Genomic DNA, 14,767 nt, shown 5'->3' on the forward strand with positions numbered 1-14,767 from the left:
AGTACATGTTCAATATAGTCCCTCAACTTTATAAAAATATTCAATGTAGTCCTTCCATTAATTCAAGTTCGGGGACTATATTGTACATTTTGATATAGTTTAAGCATTAAATTTAACATGTACCAAAAGTTCATAAACCACATTGAACAAATTAAAAGTTCATGGACCATATTGAACATTAGGCTAAAGTTTAGGAACTACATTGAACAAGTTAAAAGTTCAAGGATCAAATTACATATCGAGACAAAGTTCAGAGACTGTCTGTGTTATTATCCCATCTTCGAATCATCTCTAATGTCGAAAAAACAAGCTACTCCCGTAATTCGTCCGTGCTACATAAGTCTCGTGTGATCGGTTCTTGAAAAAGTTACGGAACAAATGTGCATCGCCCAGGATAAGCTTGAAACGCCGAACGACATGGTTTTCAGGACAACCGGTTAGGGTTCCATAATTGCACGACAACGCGGGGATGTCGTCACCTCTGCGAGGTGGTCCCGCGTTGCGGTCAACGTCAAGCATGCCGTGTTTCCTCCCTTCCCAATCAATGTCGAATGGGTGGTATGGGTGGGGTGCTCGGCCAGTTTTCACGTGGGACTCACCAAACAAACGCCGCTATTCGTACATCTCACATTTCATACCTACGAGATTTTGCTAACACCACCGTCACCACCGAAGAGGTTTCCTCTCTTTAGGAGAAAAATCGCCTAGAAATAAAACCCGCGAAAAGTACAACAAAAAATAACCAATAAAATTAAGTCGCAGACATAAGGGACAAAGGAAAAAAAGGGAATTATACATAGTTCGCCAAGTTAGTTTCCAAAAACAAGATGGTAGAATGGAATGTCGATGTTACCCCGGTACTGCGTACATGTCGTGACCACGCGTCCATATAGTGCTTGTCCATATAGAACTTGCTTATATTTGTAATTAACCTATCCGATCCATGCGAGTCGAGGCATTGAATTCCGCTTCAGTGTTGCTAGAGACCCACCGAATTTTGCTTGAACTCGTCCCAACTCTACGCTTACAAAAAAAGTCCTACTCCGGTACCATTTCTAACGACCTAACTTGATTCGTGCAAGAAGTGTCCCGAAAAAAATACTCAAAATAGCGATCATGTTATGCGGGTCCTTGCACATGAACCACTCCCTAAGTATAGTCTCATCCGATGCAAGACTTAGAGAAGTCACCAAATTCCAGTCCATTATAAAACCCCGTCACTTAATACCCCATGAATTTTGTAACAAAATTAGACTCCAACGCACCCCCGCGTAATTTAAAAAAAAAAGCTCCCAGAGCACGCGGAATCGGACCTCCATCGAGTCCATTCAATCTCCAGTGGGCTCACACGTACTCGGTACTCACGCGCTCGACGCACATAAAGATGTCGCCGCATCAATACGACGCTGGTGTCTCGATTGCGGGTTGAAAACGAATTGAAGTGGGGTGTCCATTATATGAACATCGCCATCAAATTGCGTCGTGACATCGAGGTCCTCCTGCACATATGGCACTCAGCCACTTACCTGTCCGCTCGCTCGCACGCACGCACATTCGCAAAGATGGAAGGGCTGACGGAACATTTTCTTTCATCCTCACATGCTTGGCGGACGCATGATTGCGGAGGCAATTCGATTATTTATTTATTTTTTTTTCCGCTCCGTGGGGAATCATTCCTTGCCGGTCGATCACCAGCACCGCCAGATTCTGCTTGTTTTGCTGACAAAAAACCTTGGAAATCGACATCGTGACCTCAACAGTCCGAGCCGAGAAAAGCATTTTTCCGGAGCGATAATTAATGTGGATCTTTGTTTAATATGATTTATTCAGAGATCGGATCCGGGTAACTTTTTCGAATACCGAAGCTTTACATTTTTTCCGATTTCCTCCTTCCCTTAGTGTACTGCTCGTATTTTTTGTCGAGCTATACGGTCGGAGCTCGGGAGTTGACTCCGCGGACCAGTATGGACCGATGATACGAAGCTGCGGTGCGCGGTACTAGGAGCGCGGACGGTCCTCGTCATCGTCGCATCGGCAGACGACAACCCGAGACCTCCGCAGCTTCGCTCGGTTTTCCTAGTCGCGTCCGATCTCGACACGCGTGGCCCCCGACGGGAAGGCTATATACCGAGCGACGCGAGCCGTCCGATCCGCTCCGACCGATCCGAAAGGCCGTGTGGCCGCTTCTGCGCTCCTACACGCATCGCACGCCCTTTTCGGTCCTCGCGGCGAGGAGTGGAAAGTTGGGGGGGGGGGGGGGGGACAGCACCGGCCAAACGTTTGATGTTCGGAATCAGCACGACACGCTCCCGGAAAAAAAAAAAAAAAATGCCCCGCCCCCACAAATAATGGAAAGGGTCCGAGCAATAAAATGAGCGGTCAACATGCAATTAATGGCTGCGGTCGAAAACCCTAACATCTCCCCCCCCCCCCCTCCTTAAAAACGAAAGCTCTTTGAAGGGGTGAGAGGGGGGGGGGCCATGCGCCGTGTGATTAAAAAGCCTTAAGCCGTTTCGCGACCACACAATAATTGGCGCGGCTCCATAATGGGTTCTAATCAAATGTCTCAAATCGATACCGCATTATACGTTCAAAAAAATAATAAAAATTAATGAAAAATTAATAAAAGTGGGGGAGGGAAAAGCGACAAAAAACCGCCGTCAGGCGGAGAGGGGTGGACAGCTGGACATGCCCGTTTACGGGAATCGCGAGGACGGCACGCGGGGGGAAGGAAGGAAGGAAAGTGGGTGGGTGGGTTGGGTTGGGGTGGGGCCCGCCGCCCGCAGTAACCGCCGTTAAGAGACGCCGCCTCCCACCGGAGGGGTCGGGGGTGGCTTGGCCGCGTGCCACGTGGGAGCTGTGGGGGGCGGGGGGGTGCGGGCGTTACGTGGGGCGGGGGAGTTTGCGGTTTTTTCCCTTCCCTTTCTTTCTTTCCGCCTTTGAAAAACAAGGCTCCTCCTCCGCTGTCTAAACGGAAATTATTTTGAATAATAATAAAATAATAAAAAGAAAAGAAAAGAAAAAGGGGGGGAGTTAAAGCGGGGGCGGCGAGGGAGGGGGAGAGAGAGTACGGTCAATATCCTCGTTGACTGGGGCCGACTAGGAGGCGCCCCCACAGCACGTGAAGCGCGTGATGATTGGGCCTCCCCCGCCCCCCCGGGTCTATGATGTTCGCGAAAGATTAACATCGTCCCGTCGTCGCACGTGGTGTTTGGCCGGTGGCGTTGGTTTCGAGATACATACGTGTCGGAAATTTCTTAAATGATAATTTATTTATATATATATACATGTGAATTTACGTGTCGAGCATCGGGAGTGTTTCGTGTATTCGAGATTTATAAAAATAAAAAACCAAAATACGCGACCTGCGAATTTTAAATTCGAATGAAAAGTCAAAAGTACATCGTTCGGTCAAAGCCGTTTCCTAATCTACGCTTCAGAATAAGATGCCTGTTCATCCAATATTCGCTTGGGGAAAACAAGGAGCATCCCTCCCTATCTGTCTGATCCACAGAAACACTTAAGCCCGTTTGATAACCGATTAAATAGTGCATGATTTTATTCTTTTATACTCCATAACAAAAAAAAAATAGAAAATCCGTTTAATTAATATTTTATTCTTGGGCACAAATTTATTCCCAGAATCAGTTTTGGAACAAAATCGAGAATAAAAAAAAGCTAATTCTTGATTCTGAGAATAAAAATCAAAAATAGAAGAGAAATTTTTTTTTCCTTTTTCTTCTTTCCAGGCATGTGGCCGGCGAGGGCGTCGCGGCTCTCGCCGGCCATAGGCGAGAGCTGGACCCTCGCGACCTGGGCGAGGGTAGGCCGCGAGAGCCGCGACGCCCTTGCCGGCCATGGGCCAGGGAAGGAGAAGAAGAAAAAAAAGAAAAGAAGAAAAAGAAAGAAATATTAAAAAATTCAAAATATTATTAATAAAAAGAAATTTTGTGCAATTACTAAATGCATTTCTCTTCTTCTTCTTTTTTCCAGAAATATAAATTTTGGGCTGTTACCAAACACCTTCAAATGCTAAGAAATTATTTCCGGGAACAAAATAAAAAAACATCATTTCTGAGCAGAAATTATTTCCGAGAACAGAATGGTTACCAAACACATTCTTATATGCGTGCTACTCGAAATTTGCTAGGTTCAAGCCCAAGTAAAAGATGGGACCCCTAACTCTTTCTAGTTCCCTTATGAGGAAACAATGTTGTTTCCCCCATGGAAGTCAGCTACAGAAAGAATCGATCGAACCATAGCCGCGCACGCGCATCATTATCTAGAAAGAAGGCCGAAAGCCTCATGGAGATGCAATGAACGTGGTGGGCAGCCAGAATCGGCCAAGCTTGAAAAGAAACCCGATCTTAGATACTGTTAAACGAAATAGGTTGCGATGAGGACACAAAGTTAAAATTCGACGTCAAACATAATGTCATCTCAACAATTTAAGTACCAGGCACCGCGACGCCAAAATAACTCGGGTCATAATTTCAAGTTAAGCTCGAACAACGTCCAAGAAAAAGGGTATATGTACCCGAAACCGACATAGGTGGGGAGGCTTTTCCTCTTATTGCTAAGGTTTTCTCCAGTTTTTTTCTTCTTGCTCCTTTGCTTCTATCATCCAGAGTCATCGACAAATATTCTTCAGTTTGTCGCCACAATTTCCAGGAATGTGCATACCCAGCTACCATTTGCAAGTTTTATTTTCTCATATTTGTAAACTGACCGAGGGCGCAAAACCAACCCAACCATATAAACTAGGGTTAATACCACGAAAAATCCCAAACTGGTACATCCGCGACAATTTTACCCCAAACTAATTTTTTGATCACCCAAAATCTCAAACTGGTATACTTGTGACAAACTTACCCTCAATTTGTTTCCGTTAAATTTTACCGTCAAATTGCTCTGTTAAATGATACGCGACAGTTAACTGATGTACCGGTTTTTATGTTTAACCCTCTATTTGTCACAGGTGTATCGGTTTGTTATTTTTTGTGGTATTAATTCAATTTAACGGAAACTAACGGAGTGTAAATTTATCGCAAATATACCAGTCTGGGGTTTTTAGCAGTCACAATATTAGTTTGGGGTAAATTTATCATAAATATACCATTTGAAATTTTTTGTGGTAATAAAAATAATTTGGTATAAAATTGTTACGGATATATTAGTTTAAGATTTTTTCGTGGTACTAACCCTATAAACTAACCGAGCAATTCTTCGTTAATTGTTACCCTGAAAAATGGTAGCTCCAACAAAATGAGCACCCCACCGCACACGCGCTGTGCATGAATGCGCAAAACCGGTTCTTTCGGTAATTTCGCTCATCATCCTCGACGAGCCGATACGTCATGACTTGAGGCCCAATTCTTAATTCCCTTTTATTTTCTTCTTCGCCTGTTTTCTCTCTCTAGAGAAATTCACGTCACATAACAAAACGAAAACGCGAAAAAAAAAAAGAGAAAAAAGAAAAGAAAAGGGGGAAAAGTGGGGTTCGTTCTGGCCCGAGAAGCGAACGACCTGCTTGGTCTGTACACAACAAGCGCCCCAAAAGGAGCGTATCTTTTACACGCGCACACACCCCCCCGCACCCCACGATTCTCTCTCTCCTCCCTTCCTATTTAAGCCCCTCCGCTCGACCTCCCTTCTCCTCCTCCCTCAAGCCACCGCGCTTCTCTCTCTCTCTCTCTTCCTCCCGGTTTCTCTCTCTTCACACCTTCCTCTCGCGAAAGAAACCAACCAGGGGAAAAAAACAAAAGAAGCTATGGCTCCGAGAGAAAAGCCCAGCGCCGCCATCCCAAACCCTAACGGCCTCAAGGAAATCCGGTACCGGGGCGTCCGGAAGAGGCCCTGGGGCCGCTACGCTGCCGAGATCCGGGACCCCGGCAAGAAGACCCGGGTGTGGCTCGGCACCTTCGACACCGCCGAGGAGGCCGCCCGGGCCTACGACGCCGCCGCCCGCGAGTTCCGCGGCGCCAAGGCCAAGACCAACTTCCCCTCCCCCGCCGAGCTGATCTCCTCCTCCCGCAGCCCCAGCAGCCAGAGCAGCTCCCTCGACGAGCCCTCCCCCCCGCCGCCGCCGCCCGCGGCCCTCGCCCTCGCCCCGCCCCTCGACCTCAGCCTCGGCCGGCGCCCGTCGCCGTCGCCGCCGCCGCCGCCGCCGCCGGGCACGGCGCTTACTTCCCCGGCGCGGCCGCAATGTGCTTCCCGGTGGTGCCCGCGGCGCCGCGGCCGGTGTTCTTCTTCGACGCCTTCACGCGCGTGGAGAAGAAGGCGGCGTGCGGCGGCGGCGCTCCTCGCCTGGAGGCGTGCAGGTTCGACCGTCCCGTGCTGGCCGACTTTCGCCCGGTGAGCGGAGTCGGGGTCAAGACCGAGCCTGGCTCCTCGACGCCCGCGGCGGCGGAGTACGACAGGCCGGCGCGCGGCAAATCGCTCCTCGATCTCAACCTCCCCCCACCCGAGGTGGTCTGATCTTTCCCCCCCCGTTTAAGATCGGCGGGATCGGGACGATGAATTTTTGGATCGTTCTTGTTTTTTTGTGGTTTCATCGGTTTGTTGAGAAACGTGCTCTCCGCCTGACGCGAGATCCATGCGCTGACGACGACGGACGAAGACGACGACGGCGACGGAACGATAAAAATCATGTACATAGAAAGATGATGACGATGATGATTAACCTCCGACTGTTCCTTTTTTTTTTGCAACTGAGAAAAAGAAAAGACTAGTAGGTTTTCTCGATGTTGTTTGTTTTGTTCTTCTTCCTCCGACCATAAATGAAAATCGGCGATGTCATTTACAAGTTTCCATCAGTTACCGGAATTCTTGAAATCTCTTCTTGTTCCTCCGATCTTCTTCTCTGCTGGTTTGGATCTTCCTCTCGATTCCCGATCGAGCCAAAAAAAACGGAAAAGAAAAAAAAGGATCATTATCGCAATCATGGATCATCGACCCGTTTCGACGTGTGCTTCAAATCTCTCCCCACGAAATCGTTATCAGATCAAGTTACGAGCGCCAAAAAAAAAAAAAAGAAGAAGAAGAAGAAGGATTTATTTTTGGAATATTTTATCGGGTCGATCGCACAAGGACATGTCGCCGGCAGGGCAGCTACTTTGACAAGCCTTGTCGTGGGCGGCAGGGGAGGCGCTAAGATGCGCCGTGGGGGAGGGGAGGCGCAAGGTAGAGAGAGGGAGGAGAGAGAGAGATCGCGAGGCGCGCCCGGGGGACACGTGTCGGGCCCATACTCGTACGGAGACCGCACTAGAAAAACCCTTCCGATTAAAATAATTGCTTTGGGGTTTGGTTCGTTGCTTTGCCGCTCAAAAGCGGAGAGCGAGCGAGCGGGGAGCCGACGATGGGGAGCGGCTTCATGATGAGAAACATGGGGGTGTGAGCTTTCTGTCTTTGACTGTCATGATGACTGCTGTTTAAAAAAGAAAAAATCCACAATTTCATCTCGTTTACGTGTTTTTCTCGGTAAAAGGCTTTATATAAAATTCACTTTTCCAAATTTGGATCCCAGGACAAAAAACAGAGAGGGATAAAGTCGACACAAAAAAAGAGGAGAAGCAAATTTTAATTGAGAAAATGCACTCGGTAACATTATTAAATTTGCGTGAGAAATTTAAGACCTTCTCTCCTTTCTTTTTTTTTTGAATTCCTAAATAAACGTTTATGTTCATCTAATATTCTTTTATGTTGCCCTGCAACTAAAGTTTGAATTTTATTATTAGCGTATAATATCGCAAGAGGATGGTAACCGACCGCACGGCTGGAGTACTAAACTAAACGAAGCTTATTCGATTGGTTGCTAAGTTTTCTCTGGATAATAATTATCAAATTTTCGTTTACCACTTGTTAAGTAATCAAATAAATTAAAACAGACGCGGAGCATTTGTCAACGGGATCCACTTTCACGAATCACGGGATAAACATGACAAGCGCGATATGATTAACTAGACGCTCTTGACATTTTTGCATCTCAATGAATCTTGAATTTGAACGACTCGTTTCTTCCACGCGTCAATGTCGAATACTCTTAGAGAGTCAATCAATTCACACTCAGAAGTAAATCGAGAGTACTGTTTTTTTTTTTTTGGCCTTCCCACTGGCATCGAAAACATTATTCAGATCTTAGGAGATCATGAAAAATCGCACCTGAATTTAATATTCGGGCGTCGTTAAAATTTCCGGCAAATTCTTGGATTAAAAAAAAAATTCGCAAACTGAAAAAATAAAAAAAACTAAAAAAATAATAAAACCAAGAGGGGTGGATGAAATATTTCGAGGCGATGACGGGGGGTGGGGGGAGGGGCGAGGGGGGAGGGGGCAGGGGGAGACCTCGTGATTCGCGTTGGTGTTTTGTTTCTTCTCGGGGGGGGGGGGGGGGGGAATCTATCCGTCCATCCGCATCATCGCTTTTCCGCCGATCCGACGGTGGATCGGGCGCCAGCAGGAGGAGGAAAGGCGGGGGCTGGGGCCGATGATAAAGCCTGCAACCGTGGGGACGCCCCCCGGCGCGCGCGAAAATAAATCCTGGCCGTTCGTTTCGGGGGGGTGTATTCTAACTTGAGGCGGCACCGACGGCGAGAGGGATAGAGAGAGATAAAGGGAAAGACCGAATCAGGAGGAGGCACGTGTGAAGAGGCGGGGGGGAGGGGGGGCGTGGGGCCCAGGGAGGGAGGTAGAGTAAATTCCGCGTTGACGACTTCCGTGTCGGGTTTCGGGCTGTCGTCACGCGGCAACCCCCCCCCCTACCCCCCCCCCCCTACTGCCCTCCATCTCTCTCTCCTTATTATTTTTTTTTCCTTCTTTCTTTTTAAAATTTGCGAATTTTAAAGTCCATCGTCTTTTTCGGTCTTCCTATGTTTCACGACAACTTCTTTAGCTTTTTCTGGATGAGATCTAGTATTTTAATTTTCTTGGGGAGGAAAAGAAAAAAGGGGGCCTTTATTTTCGGGCGCCTGTTAACACGATGTTTTCTTTTGGTTTCTTTAATTCGCTGGTCGCCCGTCGAATAGGGAGACAGATTGAGCGTTTTTAACAATTTCCTCCGGGCCGAACCTCGGTAACAAAATACGAGAAAGGAAAAAAAAGAAATCCATTTTTCCGGGAACGAAGACGGATCTTCACAACCGCAGGGCATCTCCGTCCCGGGGTCGGTCGGGGCACGAACCGGGCATCCCCCCCCGATGCCGTGACCCCATGACACCGATCGATGCCCACACACAAATCTCCAGTAGACCCCCCCCCTACACACCCGATTCTATAGTCGAGTCCTTTTTTTCTCAAAAGATGTTTTCTATTAGCGCTACACGTTTCTCTAATTTCGCCAGCGACGATTATCTTCGCGGGAGACTCGTTTTTTTTGCATACATTTACATTATCCAACAAAAGTCACGGTGGCACCTACTAGTTAGACACTTCCTCTACTGGTAGTTTAGATTGCACCCGAATTTTAAGGGGTTGGTTTTTCAAATTTATTTTAATTTAGTATCTTCAAAATGACAAAAGAAAGTATCCGTATAGCGAACCCCTCCAACATTATGTCGGGCACATGTATACATAAAGTCAGCGATCGGTCGCCGACGAGGGGGGTTTCAATTCGTAGACCCTTCGACCTACGAACGTAGAAGCTGCGAAATTCAATCCGTGATCGATGATTACGAAGGAGCGCGCACCAACCTTTTCCCCGATTGGAATTCGTCGCCGAGTACAGTTGCGTCTACTTAGATAGAATCTTTCGTTAGTTTTTGCCAACCATGGGAAATTCGAGGAACGTTAACGAGAAACCCTTCGTGTCGATGGTGAAATTCCAATTCTGGAGGGGGACTTTACAAGCCGTATGCAACACGCCTTGATCAGTGTTCAACAATATAGACTTGAAAAAAACATGAATCTAACACTGCCAAGTATGCGGAGGCTGAAGTCAAATTGTCGACCACCCTCGTAAATGATAAGAGGTCCTAAGCGGGAAAAATTGCGGGCCTGGGGCAGGACAGCGTGTTGCGACAATGGGTTTGTGAAGTGACGTCATGGGCATTCGTTTCAAATCGAATATATCTCACCCCTACTTATTCAAATGTTCGGTCGGAACTAAATCATCGTACCGCTTTCTGAATTAATATTTTAAACTGATTATGGTTTATGTAGTTGAACACGCTCGAGATGACTTATTGACATCTTTATGTCTTCATGAAAATGTTCCAGATGACGATTTGCTTTATCAAGTCGCGACTTGTGCTATTAATTCCGTGTCGATTCATATAGTCACGAAACATCACATCAGATTATCTTACACGTTGAAGTCGGTCTGCTTTATGCCGATGGACCCGCGCAATTATTCCCGAGCACCGATTTGACCATTAAATTACTCCGGAAATGTGAAAGGAAAACGCAGAAAAGGAGGAGAAGACCTAAAAAGGGACGAACATGAACAACAAAAAGAAGGGAAAGAAAGTTGAATTGGTGCGGGATGCATAGCTCCAACATGCCTATTTAGCTGGATGGACGGAATTGGAAATATGACAAATACAAGGGCCCTAACTTGTAAAAGCGAAAATTTCCATTGCAAATTCAATGCAACCCTCGTCTCTGTCTGCCCTCTTTATGCGGAAAAGTTATGATCCAAAGGAAAAGTGCCTTTGGATTAAAAGCAGATCAAATTAACGAATAATCCAACGTTCAAGACATTTCTTTTCTTCCCTCGCCCTAGCATTCTTAATTTCTCAAAGGATCGAACTTTTGCGCGTCTCGTTTTAAAGCCGTGTCGCGTGGGGATAAACCTCGTCCTTTTTCTTTTTGTTTTTGCCTAATTTATTGAAGATGGGTCGCGGGTCAGGCTCGTATCATCCATTTGATTTCGTTTTCGGCCCTCGTGGATTGTTTATGGAGGCTGTTTTGGCGCTGAAATAATGTCAGGGAAGAATTGCAAAGGGAGGAAGTAAGGGGAAGGTTTAATCTTCAAGTTGCTTTAGAGAAATTAGGGAGCGTGGGTGAAAATAAAGGGAAGAGTTTTTTCGACCATAGCCCCTGTAGTTGCCCTTTTTTGCCCCCAAGGACAGAGAGAAACCGATGACGTTTGGTCACTGGGGTTGGAAAACACGACACAGAATAACACCAGAAGGGCTTCCAGAAAAGGAAAAAGTTAATGCGGTGCATCGTATTGGAAGATGATGCTTTTTAGCATCTAATGGTACGAGTTTGAGAAAGTTCGGTTTCGTATGACTAGCTTCGAACGCATTTATTACCCATTTAACATGTCCATATGAACTTTTTGGTCGTACCATTAATGGAGCTAAATATGATTACTCTCGATGAATTTTGGTAACGAGTACCTTGGAATACTTGTCTATGTAATTAGTTCAACAAACATTGTAGTTTTTTTAATACAGTGATTGTCCTCAAGATTGAATCATTCCAAATTAAATATGCAGAACCGATCTGAAAAAGATACTCATTAACTAGATTGAAAATAAACCACTAGGAATTACCTTAGCGACGATCCTTCCCATATGAGAAGGGGGAGGTGGGGAGTTTGAATTCCCACCTTCTCAAGAGGGTTAAGGGTAATGACGTTTAGTTTCAAGTGTAGGGTTTGACTTTCACGCTCTGTAAAAAGATAGATTAAAAGTCTAAAAGTGAATTGAGAGTTAGCGTAGGACAAGACAAAAAAAAAAAATAATAAAATAAACCAGATCGAAATAACATTGCTGTAAGTGGTAGATTTATGTGTCTTTATATCTCTTTTGAGCTCGAGCTCGCGCCACGGCCATGCCGGATCTAGCATCCAGTGGTCATGGCCACCAAAGCTCGAGCTCTTGCTATGGCATGCCAGATTTGAGCTGGCGGCAATGGCCCAAATCCGATGTCTCACAGGTGAGGGGAGGGTTTGATGTCGACGGATGAGAGGGGAGCCGACTATAGCGAAGGTCCTGGTGGGGCGAGCGCACCGAACAATAGCGTGTGGTGAGGGGGAGATGGGGTCCATGGCAGATGGAGACTAGGGTTCGCGAGAGAGTTTGGCTTGGCGGTATAACAATCACCCGCAATCGGCAATTTGTCATTTCAAAATAAAAAATTTCGTTTAACAGGTAGCAAACCAATATTTTAATAATCAATCTTGATGCGAAAGCATAAGTGACGACGGTCCAGAACCTAAGATGATTTACGCATCGTACTTGGTAGGGGATCAAAGCTCGTGAATATCGTACGACCGATTTGGAGAAAACTGTGGGACAAGTCCAACAGCTTATATGTCTCACCCAAAAACAGCATAACTTGAAAAGGTCAGAGGTTTAAAGAAGAGAGGTGGGGGGCAAAAGCAAGAAGCAAGGTCACGCAAATTCCGGTGGCTGATGTCGAAAGATGGCGCAAACCGGCTTTCTTTCCCACCCTCTAACATGGAGGCGCTCCTTTAATTTGACCACCCACCAATTCGTACTTTACTCAATGTACCAACCTACCCATACCAATTATCATACAACCATATAGCCAAAAAAAATAAAAATCGAAAAAGAGAAATTGAGTTTTGATTATTTTACAAAATAAATTCAAATTTATATGAGATGGGATAAGTTTAAGGGAAAATGACACAAACAGTCCATGAATTTTACCCCAATGTGCAATTTGGTCAATGCACTTTTAATTTGTTCGATATAGTCTATGAATTTTGTCTCAACATGAAATTTGGTTCCTTAACTTTTGATTTGTTCGACGTCGTTCCTGAACTTTTAGTACACGTTCAAAATATTTAATGTCGTTCATGGACTATATTGAACAAATTAAAAATTCATGGATCAAATTGCATATTGAGTTAAAGTTGGGGGATTTTTGTGTAATTATCCCTAAGTCTAGCTTATGAAGATTATTTGGATTATTTTATGCTCTTCCCCGTTCTAGATTTTCGTTTCTTTCTCTTTCTTTTTTTTTTTTTAATTTAAGAATCTTATCGCGCAATGAAATGAGTGGGTCCACGTGTGAACAAATGGTATTGCTAGCGGCGGCCGCTTTTGAGGGGCGGGCGGGGGACCACCGCCATCATTTCGCTTGGAATCCACCGCACAGATTTTTCTCCCTTTGGGGTGAGGTCACGCTATGTGTGGGGGGGGGGGGGGAGCGGGCTACTCCTACGCTACGCGCGCGCGCGCACCCTGTTGCCGCGAGGACAGCGAGGGCCCCGCCCCAGTCGGGTCGCGCCACGTAAGCGCGCCCCACGTGAGCCCCCGTACGGACGAGGGACGAGCGAGCGACCGACCCCCGCTACCCTCTTTTGGCGCGTAGCAGCGGGTGGTGGTGGTGGTGGAGGACAGGCGATTTTATTTTATAAAAAAAAAAAGGAAAAGCCGGCGCGTCGGCCGTTTTTGGAGCGCGGGGCCCGCCCTCGGGGGTAAAGGGAGGGGGGGCAGTTGGAGGGGACGTGACGACACGTGTCGCCGCCGCGTGAGGATGAGACGAAGCTCGAAGTCGGGCGGCGGGGGGAGAGAGAGAAAAAAAGCCGCCGGCTTTTTTGGGGGGTTTCCTCGGCTTACGTGGCTGGCTCGGCGTTGGGGGCGGGGCGGCTTGGCTGCGCAACGGCTTGTCGGGCTGTCAGGTGTCTTCGACCCGGTCGAATCGGTTCTCTTTATTATTTTTATTCATTCATTTATTTATTTTCCTTTTTTTTTCTGTGGTCCGGTTTTAACTGGGGGTTTAGGGAAGACCGGAGAGTCGCGTTCGCATTCCTTTTGGCACGCCCACCTTTTTTTTTCTTTTCCTTCTTTAGTTGTGCTGAAAATAATCGGAGCGGGGTGTTCTAGAAACTTAAAAAAACACTTGCCCTTTTTTGTTGTGGTCAGTGCTTTTCTTTACAAAAATCTTATATTTTTAATTTGTGTAATCGAGTCCCTCCGGCATCGAATCTTTCCTAAATCCAGCGGACGTATCAGTTGGATCTAGTTGGGTTTCATGTCGGGACTTATGAAGAAATCTGTGAAAGTATAATGGTTTGATTGGAGAGAGCTTGATGTCAATGGACCAAAAAAAAATAAGGAATTTTTCTTTTTTCTTTTTTAATAGCGAAGGTTTGGTATTGGTATATGTGGTCATGTGACAGTGAAGTGGGAAGTGGAGCGTGACGTCCTCCTGTTCAATAATCTTGTTCGGATTGTCCAATTTCATTCGATCGCTGGACGTTTGAACCTTTGTGCGGTGACGGAAGCCTATGTTTTCTGGGCGTGTTTGATTTTTATCAATGAACCGTGAAACCTTCTCCTTCTTTTTGATTTAGCGGTCGGACAATATCCGATAAGATGAAAAACATAAAACCATTCTCGATTTTACGATCTTCGGCTAAGTTTGCATCTCAACCGGAGTGGCGTTTTGATTAGAATCCCTCTCGATTCGGTATTTAGTGTCCTTGACAGTCTTGATGGAGTAAACTAGTAAAGTGGGATCAAATCATGGATTAGATACATATGCACGGATGGCTTATTTAAATGGCAAATTGTGTCGTGACCACGGCGTCATACTTGATCGAGAAATCGAAAGCGACCCATAACGAAAGTTTTGGGCGAGGCAAAATTTTAAAGCCCTCATGCCCCGTCGATGTCACTGTCCCATGGGGATTATTAAAGTAAAGCCTCACTAATCCTTTTTTAACTTGATTTTGTCTGTGGAGACGGCGGCGGATGTAGAGCTCCAAAACACTCGATCGGAACGACGATTTCGGTCCCGATAATCTTAAACTGCGATCAGGACCTGTGCTCACGTCTTATTAAGCGATGAC

The 14,767-nt window shown here is 46.2% G+C and overlaps 1 protein-coding gene across 1 annotated transcript; it reads left to right on the forward strand.

Annotated features, from left to right (window-relative positions):
• The first annotated feature begins 5,737 nt into the window (after positions 1-5,737).
• Positions 5,738-6,810, forward strand: LOC115681157 (ethylene-responsive transcription factor 4). The gene is given in 2 exon segments (XM_056317522.1): positions 5,738-6,142; positions 6,145-6,810. Coding segments are annotated over 2 exon segments (705 nt in total). The 5' UTR covers positions 5,738-5,770; the 3' UTR covers positions 6,478-6,810.
• Positions 6,811-14,767: the final 7,957 nt, after the last annotated feature.

Source organism: Syzygium oleosum, unplaced genomic scaffold, assembly GCF_021117445.2.
Source record: "Syzygium oleosum isolate NSW1041296 unplaced genomic scaffold, Sole_v2.1 Sole_v2.13, whole genome shotgun sequence".
NCBI lineage: Eukaryota > Viridiplantae > Streptophyta > Magnoliopsida > Myrtales > Myrtaceae > Syzygium > Syzygium oleosum.